At 42.6% G+C, this 18107-nt stretch overlaps 1 protein-coding gene across 3 annotated transcripts in view; it reads right to left on the bottom strand.

The window, feature by feature from the left end:
- Positions 1-451: 451 nt before the first annotated feature.
- Positions 452-18107, bottom strand: part of TLK2 (tousled like kinase 2) — a 44329-nt gene continuing 26673 nt past the window's right edge. For all 3 annotated transcript variants that reach the window (XM_009287886.1, XM_009287888.1, XM_009287887.1), the window contains 11 exons: positions 17296-17448; positions 13400-13466; positions 11401-11498; positions 10983-11064; positions 9222-9313; positions 8173-8262; positions 7512-7681; positions 5871-6009; positions 4634-4745; positions 3545-3652; positions 452-3163 (listed from right to left, as the gene is read on the bottom strand). In XM_009287886.1, coding sequence (XP_009286161.1) covers positions 2990-3163; positions 3545-3652; positions 4634-4745; positions 5871-6009; positions 7512-7681; positions 8173-8262; positions 9222-9313; positions 10983-11064; positions 11401-11498; positions 13400-13466; positions 17296-17448 — 1285 coding nt within the window. In that variant the 3' untranslated portion in view covers positions 452-2989. The remainder of the gene's footprint in view (positions 3164-3544; positions 3653-4633; positions 4746-5870; positions 6010-7511; positions 7682-8172; positions 8263-9221; positions 9314-10982; positions 11065-11400; positions 11499-13399; positions 13467-17295; positions 17449-18107) is intronic.

Here is an 18107-nt window from a genome sequence, read left to right as displayed (position 1 = left end):
GGTGACTGAGGTGACCGGAGGCTCAGGCGCCCACGGGCTGGGGAGCGGCCGGCGGGCAGTGGCACAACCAGCCAGGGCAGTGGAGTTCAACACAAATTTTCATCGACAGACACACACACAAAAAAAGGAGTTTTTTGTGTCCTGAACATATATAGCTTCTTAAGGCAGCTGCTACTCTATTGGAAATGAGGGACAAACCCACCTCGGATGTCCGTCTTGATATCCCAGCACAAGATCAACGCCAGTAATTACACAAAACTTGGTAATTTTCAGCAATAGCCTGCGGAGGGAGCGATTCCCCCCTCCGATGCAGAGATCTCGCTGCTCTGAGCTGCTGAATGCAACCTTCCTCCATTCTTCCTCATCTTGTCCCGTGTCACCTCCGCGCGGCCACTGTAAGAGAGCTCGTGCCAATGCTACGAAGAGCAAAACAGTAAGAGCCAAGCAAATCAGTTTCTTAAAACTTATTTTAATATCCATGTCTCATCTGTTGGGTAGAGCCAAAACAGTCTGGCCTGGTTTAAGTTACAAATTCTTCATACACTTTTCTTTAAGTAAATGAACAGTGTGGCAATAGGGTCTGTTATTGGAAGTGAAACCCATATTAACAAGGAAGGTGTCACAGCCAGAATTCTACCAGGGTTCTTCACTGCTATCAGCCCCGGGAAAGGCCAACGCTGTCCCCAGGCCCCTAGATGGGTGTCGCACAGCAGGAATAAATGCATCTGACACAAAACTAATCACACCCACAGAGATAGCACACACTGTATGTCCAAGAAACAACGGGACCGGGGTAGAAAAAACCCTTTTAGAATTCTCCCCGATGTGGACAGACACCAAATCATCAGTTTCAGCAAACAGGATGAAGCATCAACCCTGATTTCGCCTGACGGAGGCTGAATAGACATGTCGAAGCACTGCTTGCTAAACAGTTAACTTCTGGAATAGAGCAGCAGGAATGGAAAGGGCTAAGAAATTATGGCTGAGGATTTAAAGATGCAGTATTTCTTTTCTTTGTTTAAAACACTACAGTTTAGAGACCACCTTAATGCAGCTGCAAGTGAATACATCCAATTAAAAGCCCAAGAGTCACTACAAAAACAGTAATAAAAATCAAAGCGGCAGAGTTCTCCACTTCCCAGGTCCATTGCTTAATTTCAATAGACTCCTCCATTTTCAGTTAACCAGAAGTCCCTGATCAGGTTTAAGCATAATATTTGCAGACAATGGCTTACAATAAGGCAGACAAGTGGTAGTTGTCTCTGAAAGCGTGTGACGGAGAATATCGCTTGCCACGAGAACGCCATTTGGGTACCGAGCACCCCAAACAGCCCACGCGCTGCCGGAGCTGCGGGTACAATCCTGGAGGTGCCGCACAGAGGACAGTCCACACCACGGTGGTCTGGGTATTGGGTTAGGAAGTGTGCACAGGGTAATTTGTTTTTTAAACAACACCCTGGATTGCAGTAGTGCACCGCTCAGCTCCCTCCCGAGACAAACCTTGCTCTTGAACACTGCATCTTTAAATATTTCTGGCTATGAACTCCTGCCACATGTTAGGAGCGCTCCAACCTGGCTGCCACATGTTCAAGTGCTGTGCTTTTTGTGTGTGTTTTCAGTTTTCCTTCAATGTGGGGGGGAAAGGGGGCAGAGCGGGGACAAGAGGCTTGCGTTTCACAGCAGGCAGACTCCAGCTGAAGGTGTAAGACCCCTCCAGGCAGATTATGGAAGGGAGACAAAAATAATAATTAGGGTGTTTGCTCCCTTCAAGAACATTATCTCATTCCCTCTCATTTGAAATCTGATGCAGCGATGGCAGCAAGTTAGGAAAGTCAGCAAGTTTTAAAAGGAAAGTGTTAAGGGAGAGAGGAAGCTTTGCTGCCAAGTCACCTAACTGAGAAGAGCAGACAAATCTTCAGCTTCGGATTTTTGTAACATGAGCAAGATATGTACAGTACTGCGCGAGCACAGATCACACCTGTGATCAACTGAGCTGTGCTCCGATTCTTTCCCGTTCGCTGCCTGCCTTTTCAACAGTCAACAGATATCATGCTCACGAGAGCAGAGAGCACGTCGTGAACATGGCAGGGTGTGTTTTCAAAAAGAACAGCACTTCAAATAAATTAAAAAGGTGCAACCGTTGTGAGAGCTATGAAGCAGCAGCTGAAAACCTTGTGGCAGTCTGAGCTGTGATCCAGCCTGATCACAGGAGATCTATGCAGGCCTGTTCTCCTATGGGCTTCACCGCCCTCCTGAGAAGGTGAATTATTCATCATAATTTCTGCTCCCCAAGGGAGCAGAAAGCTGCACCATCCGCAGAATGGACACTGCCATGAACCTGCTAATACGGGTTTCACTTTGAGACCAGAAAACTGTTTTCTTCAAAAAAATTGTTATTTTTAAAAAACTGAAATTAATTAGGGGTAAAACACTAACTCTAGTGCCATGAACAGGCAGGATCAACTTTTTTCCCCTCCAAAGGGCAAAGAGTCATATACCATCCCCAGCTGAACCTTGGTGCTTCGAGCTTTTCAGGAGATGTTACCTAAACTTTATTAAAAGAAAAAGAACAATGTTTAAATATCAACACTGGACTAGCCCAGTCTTTTTCCAAAGTCCACATTCTTCATATGAAGCACACACGGCGTCCTGGATTCCCCAAGGCTGCATGTTCAGAAGTTCACAGTACATGGAACCATGTCTTTTTGTATTTTCTTGAGTTTCCCCTCCTTGCTCAGAGCAGCCACCCTTTTGTGGTCATTTACTGGATAAACCTCAAGCCATCTCCTATCCACATGGCTTGGCCTAGATGCCGAAGGTTTTCTTGATGAGAGTTGATGTCGTCATGCTCTATGGATGGAAAAAAGCAAGAGAAAAAAAAGCACCTGGTACAGGTTTCTTGAGACCCTTGCGGATTCCTCTATTCCAAAGCTGTTTCTGAAAGTCTTTTTGCCGGTTTCTCAAGCAGTTTTTGGCCTATTACTCTGTCTCAGTTTGAAGAGCTGTTATTGGATGATCCAGAGGTTGATGCAATGGCAGCTCCAGCTGGGCTGCTTGTGGATACAGATTTGCGGATGTGAGGCAGCAAGTACGGGTCACAGGCCAGCTGCTGGACATCTATCCGATCCTCCTTTCGGTAGGCCAAACAACGTCTGATAAATGCCTGCAGATACCCCAAAACACAGAACAAGAATTAGCAGACGGGCAGAAACAGGAAGCTTTCTTTGACAGATAACTCTTGGGAGTGGGGCCAATCTGACAACCCCAGCGCTGAAATTCCTTCCCCAGTGACCACAGAGACAGCCCAGCTCCTATGCCAGAAGCTCATCTTTTATCAGGAGAAAGCACGGGCAGGGGCACACGCTGCACTCTGTTCAATCCTCAGCCTGACAACTACAACGCAAAGCCACCGACCACTCTGCAGGAGGCAAGCATTAAACACAGAACTCCTGCTGGTTTTAGGGTAACCAAGAGGATGGAACTGCCAGTGCCGATCGCTGACTGACATACACAGTGCGATCAAACTCGCTGCAAGAAGATTTACCTTTGCTTCTGGTGTGACTACTGGCTTTGGAGGGAACTGCACCTCGGTAGCTTTCAGAATTGTGTTCTCCTGCAGAATATCTTGTTGTGACTGGTTGTGACCGAAGGGCTACCAAAAAAAATGGAAGACAGTTGTTAAAGGTTGGTGACAGGCCTTAAAAAACCCGTAACGCTACTGCTTATCATCACTTGACATCAGCATTTTTCCGGGCAAGAAGCCCATGAATGCTGTGAAGGTGCTGCCGATTCCAGCCAGATGAGCAGGACACATTGCTCCCACGCTTAAACTGAACAAAAGGGACCAAGCTGGAACGTGTCTGGGGTGTCTCTGGCTCAGGAGGGATCTCCACCTGCTTCCAGACCTTGTAGGTCAGCTTCAGCACGTGCAAGAGGGCCTTCATCTATCTAAGCTGACAGGAGATTCACTTCAATCTTTGCTGGGCTGGTTCCACCATTTGTCTGACTGACAAGACTAAGCAACACAGCATGTTTGTCAGCCCAGGCTTTCACAACACTTGGTTACCAAGGACTTGTGAAAACAGGAGTTGATGGAATCCTTTTCCTGCTCCAACCTATTTCTTCTGTTGTCATAAAACAAATTACCTTTTCTCAGGACAAATCATCTTTTCCTGATCCAGACTCTTCCTTTCCAAAAGCCATCCTAAAAACTTCTAGAGTGGGTCTCTGTACCCACTTTTTTTCCTAAAACACTTGCAGCCATCAAGGAGTACCAGGCTCGACAAAGACGTAGCGCATTGAAAGCATCACAAAACAACGCCAGACCAAGAACCTCAGGTGTCTGGCCCTGAACGATACACTTGTCCTGCCCATAACGGCCTCAGTGAGAACATGCCCAGTGGAAAGAGATGTTCTGCAGAACATTGCTTCTGAAGGAAGTGCCATGTAGAGCAAAACACAACCTAGTCAATTCTCCCCACTTCATTAGCACGGACTCTGCCTTGGAACTGATGGCAAGGAGACAAGGTGGAAGCACCTTCTAAGCCTGGGGAGGAGAAGGAAGCAGAAGCCAGGGCTGCCTCCCAAAAGGTTTGGGAATCACCACTAAGAAAGGAGTTAAATGCCGCCTTACCTTTCTACCATAGAGACACTGATAGAAGATGACTCCCACTGACCAGACATCAACTTTATTTGAAATCTTTGGAGGTTCTTTCCCAACCACAAAACATTCTGGTGGCAAATACCTGATTAGAAGGAAGTGACAACAGGTTATGAGCAGCATCTCCAAATACTTTCAATCATTTTCTTTAGAAAGGAACTAACAAGCTTCTGTGATCAGATATTGGCTTGGGACTCGAGGGACCCAATCTCATTCCTGTGCGTCTTTGGGCCAAGACCACCAATGCATACCCCTTCTGGGAACAGTGATGCCAAGGACTCTCCAGACACTCATAGTCTGAGCCAGTCAGCACAGTCAGTTTCTTTTCACCAGAGCACATAAAATAATCCTGTTCTCTTTTATCTTCAGAACTGGTATTTGTTGTTAAAAGGGCTTGACCAACAATTCCACAATAGAATCACACAGCCAAAATACATATTTCTAGAAATACAACCCCAGATGCCACATCCCAGTTAGAGACACTCAGCCTCGCTCAAACTACAGCTAGTTTCATTTTTAGGAACAGAACAAAACTGTACAATACAGAGTGCCTTAACAAATGTTCCTGTACAACTGCTGCCCATAGTGACAGTCTGCAGCTTGGGTAATATCTAGGAATCGCATTCAGCGGCACTCGCAGTAGGTCTTGCTCTCAGCCACGGGTGACGCAGTGACAACACTTGGCACCGAGCATGAAGTACTGCTGAAAACATCTTTCACATGACACTCAAAAGTGAAGTTCTGGCTATAGGCGTTTAAATCTTTTGTAAGAGCTAACCATGGATTTTCACCTCCTCATTTCAGTGGAATACTCTTTCCATCTCCTTGATGTACTTGAATTTCCAAATAGGCATGGTATTCTCCTCCTCCTTGCTTAAACTGTTAGACAGTGCCATTATGGACTGTGAAATAGCAGCAAAGCTCCACTCCAGAGCTCGCTATCTCAGCAGCACGCAGCATATGCAGTTTTTCACCAGACCCTTTGGATAAGGGATGGTTTTCAAATGTATAAACACTAACCCACTGAAAAGTAAAAAGCTGCCAGCCTCAAAAGGAGCTGTGTGACAACAAGAGCAGTTTCCAGGGTCTCAAAGCTCAGTGCCTCAAGCTGTCACAGACAATGGCAGCACATACAGAGCTGACATAGATCCAAAGCTGTTTATAAACTGTTCTTAATCTGCAACTTGCAAGTGTCCCAGGCGACACTTACCAGTAAGTACCAGCCCCCTGCGATGTCAGTTCCATGCCATCAACAGAGTTGTAGCTGTCATCATCCATGATTTTGGAAAGTCCAAAATCTGTGATTTTTATCTCTCCACATGCAGTACCATTGACTAGAAGAATGTTACCTAGACAGAGGAAGGAAACAGCCCCTTAGGATACACATCTAGCAGGAAAAAACAAGAATAAAGTTGTATTGAACTCTGGCACTCTGCACGAGAGGACAAGGAACCTACACAGTGAGCTGCAGCAGCCTGGGGCAGATGTTTTAACACGCAATACCCTGAGCTCCAGAGACAACTCAGCTCCCACCAAGTGCTAGAACTGATCTGTCCATCCTTGAATGACCCAGTGGCCTGACGTTACTTGGAGCCTCCAGGTTTTGAGCCCTATTAGCCAAATGAGCTTGATGCCCATGCTGTTTTGACCCCTCCCCAAAGGTCCCGTTGGAAGGGCAGGTCAAAAAGGAGGATTAAGGAGAGAAGTACACATACACAGTTATGACTCATTCTACCCAGAAGTCCTGACTTGCCCTGGCCTCTCAACAAGCCAGAAACTCTGTCTTTCCTGGCAGTGCTCCCCAGTGGCTTTCTAAGCTCAAAAAGGACAATTACTGCTTAGGCAAGAGTCTTTTACAAATCCATCAAGGATCAAGAAGTCAGATCATCACTGCTTTTCTCAAAGTCTACAATAAAGCAGCAGAATCGTGCGTGATGGCAGTAGATGAATCACAGCTTTAGACAACTGTAGGCAGAGCTCTGCAGCACACTCAGACAACATGAGAACAGTTGGCAGCTGGGGGAAGAAACAGGGTCACGAGAACTAGTGCAACAGCACCACCTCCTGTACAGATTCCTCATGCTGATGCAATAAACCACATCACATACCAGTTACACAATGCTGATGAAGTGCCACCAGTATAGGGAGACAAGCCAGAGATAACTGCCCAAAGAGGTGGCTGAATTTTACTGGACGGGGGCGGGGGGGGAAGCTATGTAGCCAATATGCATCACCCTAAAAAAGAGCACTTCCATTTTTCCCCTCATGACTCTGCCCAATGGTAAAGGGAAATCTGCAACATTTGGAGAGGACCTTCTACATGGCAGATGTTACTGAATTCAAAGGCAGACCTGAGCAAACACAGTTTGACTGTATGTCCTCAGCTTTGTGAGCTGCCACGCGATATGAAAAAACAAACACTTCCAAGTTAGCTTCTGCCACCAAATTTTCAGGCAGATGATTACAGAAAGAATAAGCCAGAAGAATGGGAACATGAAACACACTAGTAATTATGGGAACCTTTATGAAGCAATAACAGAAGCTCTCAACAGCAGAACACAAGCAGGACATTAAGAAACCAAACACAGACACTTGGTGGTTCAAGGGCTCATTCTGAACAAGGAGGCTACTTTTTCCGGAATGTTACTTGTTTTATGTTGCAGTTCTGGGAGACAATACCCTTTTCACAGCATGTTCTATGCATTTTAGTTTTTTCCTTGTTGCAAGTTAGTTTTCCCAGACAGCCCTGTCTCCTTTTTGCTGTCTGACCAAAGTAAACTTCCCCATGTTACTTATAACCCATTACCTTTAGTTAGCATCCTTAAGCACGTCAGCTAGCAGCACAGCATACCTGGTTTAAGGTCATAGTGTATGATGGGAGGTTTGATTTCATTTAAGTATTTTAAAGCATTCACAATCTGCATGATAATGGATCGCGCCTCTTTCTCCGACATTAACTTGTGCTGTTTCAGGTAGAAGTCCAGATCATTTCCCTCACAGTATTCTAACACTGTACAAAACCTGAAGGCAAAACAGTAGTTGTTGTAATTAAGGCACCTGATAGAAACCAGATCACTTTGTTATTGCTTGTCTGTAAGACTCACCTATTTGGTCAATATATTAAATTAAGAGTCCTCCAGCCTATTAATCTCTTTCTAAAAATAAGCTACCAGGAACACAGCCCTCAATGCTCAATAGTACAAAGGTCAGAGATCCCCCATTAAGTGCTAGATCCAGAAGCAGAAAGCTGTATCAGCTGGGGCATTTGCCCAGGCCAACAGAGTAGGATTCACTAGTAAAGCACCACATCTGACATAATACGGCATATTGGTTTGTGAGCCAACGTTTCTAGAACACCAATATATGTTGAAACTGCCTCAGATATCTCTGCAGTACAGTCTGTAACATTGGTGTGGACATTCTCTGGACTCCTGGAAAGTTTTAAGAAACCAAATACTTTGTCTGTAGTGAACGGGTCAAACCAAGTCAAAGGACACGGCAACAAGACTTACGAGTCAGTATCCAGCGAAAAGTAGTCATATAGCTTAACTATTCGAGGATGATCCAGTTCTTTGTGAATTCTGTACTCTCTACACGCATGTCTGAAAATAGGAAAGTCTGAGCATTAGTCATACAAGTGACTTAATTCTAAGTTCTGCAGATAGCGAACCCAGACATACCACACAGCAGTCCAACTTCAATCAAAGCCATGTACATTATTCAGACAGCTTCAGAAAAGGCAAGCAAACAAGAAACTGCGCAGAACAGTTCTTGAGAACCACAGAATCTGAGTGCATCTCAAGCACTGGCAGTATTACAAAATAACTAATCTTGATTAATGGTAGTGCTTGCCAAAATAGAACAACCTCATAATAAATTGTTAAGGGATCCAAGATAGCTGAATACAAAAATCAGCAAGTTCTAGAAAAATTCCATGATGCTCAACAGCCCAACTTCCAGGCTTCAAATTCAGCTTAGTTTGTCCCAGTGACTTGTCGGGGAATTAAGATCACATCTTTATCTTTGAAGCTTTGTCGAGAAGGCTTGGCTGCCACTCTGCAGAGCTTATCTAATCTACCGGCATTAGGGAGCAAGTGTCACCAACACCAAAAGGCTTCCTGTACCTCCCTTCTAGGCCATGACATACCTATAGTCCTAATCATCTGTGAAAGGATTAAGTATTCTAGGAAACAAAGGGAAGGGGAAGGCTTTCAGGGAGCACAATGCAGGTGTGTACCTGGAAGATGGTCACGAACAACTGTTTCCCACAAGAGCAGAGCTTAGACATTTCAGAGAGAAGCCACTTTAATGCTTTCTTCATAGAGCACTACTGGTGCTTTAAAACCTCGTGCCGTAGTGCTTATACAAAACTCTGTGTGTGCGCACACACGTTTAAAACATTTCTAATCTGACCATAACTTTTGCAAGTAGCTACTGGGACAGAGAGTGGCTTTTGAAATGTGGCAAAACACATGAAAAAACTGGCAGCCTGTTCACAGGCACTGGATAACCAAATACAGGAGTTTGGAAACATGGCTGTCTGCTTTACAGCCTTACTTACTTGTGATAGTTTTCTTTCTTCTCATCTCTCCAGTTTTTATTTAACTGGTGTATTTTCACAGCTACATATCTCTGTTCTGTTAAATCAAATGCCTGCAGAGAGAAGAGCTGAAAATCAGTAGGAATCACAACTTCAAGTTAATACTGCAAAAGCGGACAAGCTCTAACAAACCGATATCCCCACCCAGGAAATCAGCATTACGACATACTGAGTGAAGAGCAAACCCACATTTTGATGTAATTAGTTTCACTAATGAAACCAAGCAACTCTGGAAACAATTGAGTATTCTGTGCTTTGATCTGACCTTCCCTATGGGATCTAACTAATGCCGCATTTATTCTGACATTTTACCACCAGAGCTGCAATAGGATCAGAAAGGCCAAATTACCAAAATATAGTCAGTTAATCACACTGGGAAAGACCCTGCCATTATTCGCCCACGCCACCTAACTCATTTTCTACACTCAGTTAAAAAAACCCCAAAACATACAGAGGATTTTTAATGCTTTGTTTCACACTGGTAGCTCAGCTCTCCATCTTGGAGCAAAATGTTTCAGCTTATTTAGAAGCTGGAGAATTCAATGACAGAACTGTGTAAATCTTGTGCTGTGTTTTTCCCTTCCAGTTTCTTGCTATTTAGGCAGTCTTTAAAGAACAGACCACTGGAATTGTGCTCTTGGAGAAATGCAGATATCTTTTACCTTGTTTGAGAGCAGCAACAGCTAATAATTTTTAGGATGGGGCAAAATCTTATTGTAAGCAGACAAGGATAAACTGTGTCCATCTCAAAAGTTGTATACTTAACTCCTAAAGCTTAATAGATTGGCCAAGACCCTGGAGAAGAAGGGCTAAGCATTTGTTTTAATAACATAGTTACAACTCTTAAGGGTGGTCAGGTATGAAGCATTCATAACCCCCTGCTTTCATCTCCGGAGCCAAGGCTTTCTACTTAGTCAGCAAAGCCTTCAAAGAGCAATTCAGAATACTTACATGCAGATCACACTCTTTTTTCACTACCTGAGCAGTCTAGCCCCCCGGTTTAGATATCTATTGCTGTACTGCATCAAAATAATAAATCACCGTGAAGTATCCAGTATTTGCATTGGCATAGTTATTTTCATTCTAGCCAAATTCAACATGAATTAAGAAGTACTGGGTACAGATGGGGAATATTTAGAACTGAAAAGGCTCTAAGCATAATAGTCAAATAGGAAATATCAAAGTATCACAGGTCTTGGCCATGCAAGAGTGCTGACACACAAGTAATCCTCAGTTCCAAGGAAGTCCCAAGACTACACACACACAGAGTCCACTACTTCAGGTGTAAAATGAAGACACAAGAAAAAAGCCTTCTACCCCCAGGAAACAAAGGCTTTGCTCTTATTATTGGAGCTATTTTCTCTTATTTACAGTGACGTTCAGACTTGCTATGCCATCTCAATAAAACTTTGCTACTTAAGGTTGTATGTAGCACTTGAAGAAACAAGTGGTTTGCTTCTCTGTCTTGACAAAACTTGCAGACTTGGTGCAACATTTTCTTTCAACATGTATTTGCAGGCAATCTGACCTCTGAGGACAAGGGCAGAACCTAAAAATCTCAAGCCTGCTGTCTAATGCAAGCCAGATGCAACATGTGCTTTGTCCTCCCTTCTTCCCTCCACAACCACACACGCCATTGAGAAAACAAGTGTAAAAATTCTGCTTACTGCAATATTTCATTGCAGATTCAGATTACATCACAGATTGCTTCTTCAAATTTACCTTATATACTTCACTGAAGCCGCCTCTACCCAGAAGATGTAGCAACAAATACCTATCATTTAGCGTTGGATGGTCTTTAAATCTGGCGAGAAAGACACAGTTTAAGAACACTGACAGAAATAATGCAATCTACTGTACAATAAATTACACCTACTACACAGCTTAGAAACAACGTTTGTATATTAAGACAGAAAAATATTAAAACTGTGTTAACAACTGACAGATTTGATACTATTTGATCACTTTGCACTGATGAAAGACTATATAATGGTACCTTGATGCACTTGGAAGCCTTTGTCTTACATGAACTTCAAGTTACATCACCATGTCAATTTAAAAAAGATTAAGTGTTTCCCATTATGAAGGGGACAAATAAAAAATTGTTATAGGTTCTTGTCCCTGAATCCCATGTGCTTACTGTGAGTTATCTTCATTGTGTATCCTTTTCAATTCCCTGATATGTAGATTTCTAACCCTCTCTAGCCGTTCCAACTCTGCTTGGATCTCTGCTTCTTCCTGCACAAGGAAAAACCAAAAGGAAAGCACAACACTGTGTAAGATAGTGAGTGCAGTTAGCATTTCCACCTGATTTACCGAAACACAAATGTAATTCCACTTGTGAAGAAGTTACTGGTAAACAACTTGTTTGGAAGATTAGAGAGATGGTCATAGTCAACTAAGAGTCAGGTGGAAGGTGACAGGAATGAAAACTGACTGGGCAGTTTTGTTTACACCTACACACAGACAGGAGCAGACATATCTTTACACCTTCTTGTTTTTAACATTTTCTGTAATTAAGAAGCATTGTAGCTGTGGTCCTGCTCCTTCCCTGATTAAGTGCTATGCAGCTGGTTTTGTAGGAACTCAGGCTCTGCTGGGACAAGAGAAAGAAGACAGCCCTCAGGAGTAAGTACAGGGATGTCATGATGCCACATGGGGATGGCATCCAGAGAGGATGAAGAATGTGAAAGGACAACATGTGGTCCTACTAAAGGTAAGCGGTAGAACAGGTCAGGGTGTAACTTAGTGCCATGTGGAAGTTTTGATATACTGTTTAGAGAGTTGGAAGTTCTCGTGCCCTCAAACACGACACTAGAATTCACATCACTGTGGACAGGGTTGCAAACCTCAATTAAAACGTGCGCCTTGAGCAGTATTATTTGGCATATACGACTCAAGGGACATAGTTACCCATTTGTCTTGTGACTCTGTTCCTTCCCTTCTCAACTTGTTCTATTTTTAGGCACAAAGAATGAGCCAGTTTCCAAAAGTGGAGAAGGATAAGCACAGCTTCAGACAATGCCACGATCCGAGAACATTACTTCATTTTCCATTAAGGTCCATTTCCAAACAGATTCCTCTGTTCCAGGGTGGCACACTACATGCCAGCACAGATGGACCCGCAGTTAATCCACTCTAGCAATGCGGAAGCTGTAGAGCAAGCATGCCTTTAGCATACTCCTGCCCATATCACTTATCTTTGCTCACAGGTCAATAAAAAACAATGGGCAGAGTGCCAGCGGATTCCATGTGTGCATTAACTTTCCCTTGCCACTGAAAATAACAAGGAGTACAGTAGCATTAATGAGGCCTTGCATTCAACTCGTGTGTCAAGGTTACAGGAAAAACTAAGTGTAGTTTTTCTCAGGCACCACCTGAGAAAAGAAGGGGGACTCCAGCAACGCATTTACATGCTTCCTCTTTGTTTCATATGGGAAAGAAAACTCTTTGGCCTTAGCAGAGATCACAGCTAACCATGAAATGGCAGAAGATATCTATTTTTTTTCAGTACTTTATCTGTTGAAGTGCCCCAGAAAACTTATTTACAGGTTATAGCAACCACTTTAAAAGGTAACCAACAGCTTATCGAATTATAACCTCACTTGCAGGTACAGCTCCTACAGAAGCCAATGTATTTGAAAACAAACGTGCATTACAACTATCTAAACAGTACTAGTTTCCAAAAGCCCAAGAGATTTTATTGGACTGTTACTGATAATGCTGGTTACTCGATATCGCAAAGAAATGGGAAAGTCAATGATGGCTGCAGTTTTTGTTGTATTCTTATAATTTTCTTCCCTTGGCCCGTTCCTTCTTGTTCGCCCATATTAGACACATACAGAGCCCAGCACTAGGCAGGTCATAGTGACAGAATAAGATGCACCAAAACAGTGGAACTCCCTGCATGAAATTGTAACTGTAAGGACACGTAAATCTATTTATTGAAGCAAAGAACATCTTTCCTGAATACCACTGCCTTGGAAAAAATTAGTACAAAATCCTTGCCATCCCCTTCAAGCAACAAAAACCTCTCAATTATCAAACAAGCAGTAGTGACCTCTACAGAGAAATGCTATTGTTCATAGAACACTGAACCAAAAACCTACCTAAAAGCCTTTTCTGCAGATAGTTCTTACCTTTTTAAGATGACCTAGTCGGAGTTTGAAGATTTCTTCCTGTTCGTGGTATTCTGCTAACGTTAACCTGCATAGAAGAGACAGATCCAATGCATCAGGTTTCAACGCATGTGATAAAGTGAACAGTCTGCAGAATACCCATCTCCAGTGGAAGTGACAACTACGCAGAGTTTGTCAACAGCCAGCAGGAAATTTCTTAGGTAAACTCTGCAATCTATTTTTTTTTTTAATAATCAATCTAAAGGAGACCAAAAGCTTAAACCTTGATAAAGCACGTATTAATTTCAAATCCAAGTCCCTAATAACACCTATTTAGGCTAGTGACTGACTTTTAACAAAGAAAGCTAAACCATAATCCAAATATGGAACACTGAAGCACAAGTATTCCACATCTTATTTTTCCATTTAAAGTTTGCTTTACGGATTCATTTTCAAGTTTTTCTTTGTAATAAAAGCTGGATAATTCAACCCAGCTATTCACTCCGGGGCTAGCAGTACACCTGGCCACAGAGCCACTGCAAACAGAGCAATGACCTGGGATTCAGAACTTTTTCCCTGTTCCAGGCTCTGCGAAGTGGCTTCCAGGGAAACCTCGGGAAATTTACTTCACCTTACCATATCTTTGACCTCATGTGTAGTTAGGAGAAGCAATGGATAAGGGGAATCATCCCCATTTTATTGATGGTAAGTGATGTGCAAAGTTTCCATCCTAGGTGGCTCGTCAAAAAAAGTTTCATCATGTTTTCGGTGTCTTTTATAGCCAAAGTGTGCCATGTAGAACAGAGGCAAAGCACAGCCTTACACTAAAATAATGACAGATCCCATCACTTGTGAAGTGTAATGATGTGCTGAGATCTTTAAGGTTAGAAAAATGAATCGTTAGATTAATTTTCTCACTACTACCAACAAGGAGTTTGGTAAAAGCATCATGCATGCGAACATAAAGCTATGAAGCCCATATCAACTGCATCTGTTTACTTTGTAAACAAGATACGCATGTGACAGCATATAAATATCTTTTTTGAACCTAAATTGAATTCAAAGTGTATCCCAGGAGGATTCCTGTTGCAGCAGTTGTGCCCTGCATAGTACTTAGTACAAAGGTTAGTGTATGAGGTCTCCACAGCATCAATACCACAACTAGTTTCAAGAGGGGACCGAGTCCTATGCCTGTGCAGGGCTGTGGGACTGTACAGTAAATGAGCTCACTGTACGGTAAATAAGAGGAGGCAGTATTCAGCTGATTAAGTGCTCATCTTGAAATGCCCCAACTTCTCTCCACTATTGATAATGCAGAGGGTCCGCATAGTTGAAGTAAGTGCTAAAGCAGTTGTTAGCTGATAAAACTCACAAGCCAAGTTCCCTTTGAAAGAATCTCAACCATAAGGAACTGCTTATTACAAATTAAAGATACATACAAGACACAGCTGGTACCATAAATGTTTACATGTTGTCTCATTTCATATAAAAGCATGCTAATTCACACATACCCCAGCCTCCCCCTGACAGCCTGAATTTTAATTATTAATTATTATAATGAATCTAATACTGATTAGATTCAGCTAATCTAAAAGACAGTCCCAAAAGTTTAGGCCTTTGGTTGGTGTTGCTGTATAAGGAATAAAGAGACAATTGAATAAACCAGCAACAAGCCTTCCAGATATTCTTGTGCACAAATGAAATACAGGGCTAAACACCAACAGTCTACTCATTAAGCAAGAGATGTAATGAGTACCACCAGGCTAACATTGCCCAAAATAGCTGCCTGTTAGCAGCAAGCATTACAAAAATCAAGGGGGCTCTAAGACAAACACTGCCCTGTTTTGCAGAAACATACTTGAAATTCACTACTTCTAGCGCAGCTGAAGACTCTAAGGTTACCCAAGCTGCCCTAACAAACCTCAAAAAGCCCCAGCAGATTAATCTTCCAGAATGAAAATCTTTTTCTCATTCACAGGCTAGAAACTAGTTTCAGGAGAGCACATGTTTAAATTTGCATCATGGGACCGTCCTCTCCTTTTTAAGACACAGCAACAACCATGAACCAAAGAGGAACCAAAAATCAAATGAAGGAATTTGGCTGTCCGCTTCTCATTCAACTTTCAGGAACATTTATATTCAACTTGCCTAAAAGACAGCCTCTGTAAGAATTCCACACGGAAAAAACCTCCCTCCAAAAAATCAGAAAATTTTGTACCTGATACACATCTCCAACAAACGCGTTTACAGGATAACTAATGATTAAGCAAGTAGTCAGTCAGTACAGTTGCTTCAGCTGACTTGCAAAAACAATGTTTTCATAAGCTAAAACACTCCACACGAACCACATCCATACACTGGCAAGCAGTTTTTATCAAGAACGCCACAAGAAGCTCTTCTAAACCACAAAGATAAAACCCTGAAATGTATCAGTGAAGAAAGATAAACCAGCAAGAAACACAGAGAAAAAGACCTGGTAGCACAAAAAGGCTTACTAGCAAACCCAGGTAAAGCTAGATTACATCAAGGCAGGCTCACAACACAGGCAGAAGCTCACTAGGTATCACAGACATTATCATGATTTCCAGGCACATCACGACCTGTGCTGCCATGTCTGCAGAATAAGCCACACTACAGCTGCACCAGTCTGCTGGGGAAAAACATCCCTACAGAAATGGGGAAAGCGTCATCCTGTCCCTTAGAAGTGAAAGGTTACCACAATGAACAGCAACGCTTCCAGATATCCATGCACAGACATTCAATTTACTTCTCCAAACTCAAATGCTGCAATGCAGAAGGAGGTCTTAAAAACTTTATTTAGTTGTTTTTAAGCTCACTTGGCCAGAACGAGGGGTAAATGTCTCTATTCAAGATACTTATTTGCAGACAGCACACAGTGCCCTCCAATACAATACACCTGATCAGCATCCTATTTGGGGGCACCGCCCTGGTTGCTGAGAGCACCCTGAATACCACAGTTCACCCAGTCATGTGCCACCTCTGCTGTGACTGCAAAAGGCAGTGGGAGCTTTTGCTTCACATGCACTTTTAAAGATCAAGACCAAGAATTCAAAGGGCTCCAGGAACTTTGAGGTCAAGTCATGCCCAGGAGATTTAATAGTGCAAAAAGAAAAGTGTCATTGAGAGTTACGGTATTAGCCAACAGCAATAAAATGAAAACTGTAAAGGAAACTGGTAGAAGGTAACAGAAGGTCTCTGACTTAACGTATTTCCAACTCACAACAACTTCCCAAAAAATAATGTTCTAAATTTCTTGTGAGACACAGCTTTCCTCTCTAAGAATATCAGTAACTTAACAGAGGTAGGGAAAAAAAAAAAAATCTTCTTTAAGAAGAAAGAGTAGCACTTCAACTACCTTTCCATTTCCCTGACTCGGTTATCTGCGAAGGACTGCTTTGGAGATACAGGTCAATGCTTAATGCACTGTCCTTATGGAGAGCATCTTTTTTCTTCAGTATACCAAATTAATTGTTTGAAAAGCCTCACCAGAAAGCACATGGAAATAAAAGTTTCTAAATGTGTATGATTTTTTTTTTCCTTAAAAAAACCGCACCACATATCATACAGAGATACCAAAATCAATCTGAAGTTGCAACACTTAAGACAGACACCACTTTTCAAACTTGACGCAACATGAATACTGAAAAAGTTACTGCATTCAAAAAAAATTAAGCTCATACAAAGTCTGGACTCGGCAATGATCCTTGTTTTACTCCAATGAAAACTATTTAGAACTGCAGCCAGATGTTGCTGAATGCCAGGCTAGTTCCACAATATTCATTTGTGCACAGAGTGAAGCCTAGAGGCAAGGGCAAGATTCCATTTCCCAGTAGATATTTTGTGCTCTAATCAAAGCATGCAGCTTTGCAACGCACCAAGAAGGCCACGTAACCTACGTTTCATTTTCTGCTCCATTGGTCTTGTTCTTGCGCTGCTTCTGCTCATTGCTTGCTGGAGGGGTCTGTCCCATTGCAGGTGGCTTCCGTTTTGCTAACATTTTTCGTTGTCTTTCTATTTCTTCCCGCTGGGAATTTATCCTTTCCTGTTGCCTGGAAAGAAGAAAGTAGAAAAAGCATGAAGCAGATAACTAATGGTATGTATTCGGTTGTCTTCAGCATCTGCTCTTAACAGGTTAGAGCAACAAATTTCAAATCAGTTGTACTTGTAAGATTAGTAACAAAATATTTTTGTACAGAAAAGGGGGATGTGCCAAACATTATGACTCAGATTTTTTTAAAGGTATTTTTACATAAAAGGGGATTCTTTTCCTGGCCCACAGAAACCTTTCAGTAAGTGAAAGGTTTTATTCATGCAGAGGATATCCAAAACCAAGGAGCTGCTAACCTCATGGAAAACCTAGGGATCCATGGTAAGTCACTAACTTTCCACACACTTTTTCCTAGAAGGCTCTGTTCTAATCTCACTTTCCTGTTAAAACTATTCCTGAAGTCTGGCGCTGTCTGAGAAAGTACCCTTATACTTCAGGGGTACAGCTAAACTATCCTTAGTTCTCTGAAATATAACCAACACCATTCCTAATTTCACTAAGAAAACAGTCTCTCCTCCAAGATAAAAAGACTATCTTAAAACTTTTTACAGTAATGGGAGTAATGGGAGGCAGTCCTCAAGGGCAAAGGAGTCCAGGAAGGCTGGACATTCTTCAAGAAGGAAATCTTAAAGGCACAGGAGCAGGCCGTCCCCATGTGCC

The sequence above is a fragment of the Aptenodytes forsteri genome, unplaced genomic scaffold, assembly GCF_000699145.1.
Source record: "Aptenodytes forsteri isolate BGI_AS27 unplaced genomic scaffold, ASM69914v1 Scaffold249, whole genome shotgun sequence".
Taxonomy (NCBI): Eukaryota; Metazoa; Chordata; class Aves; order Sphenisciformes; family Spheniscidae; genus Aptenodytes; species Aptenodytes forsteri.
Note: the sequence above shows the minus strand (reverse complement) of the source record. Positions and strands in the feature narration are given on the sequence as shown.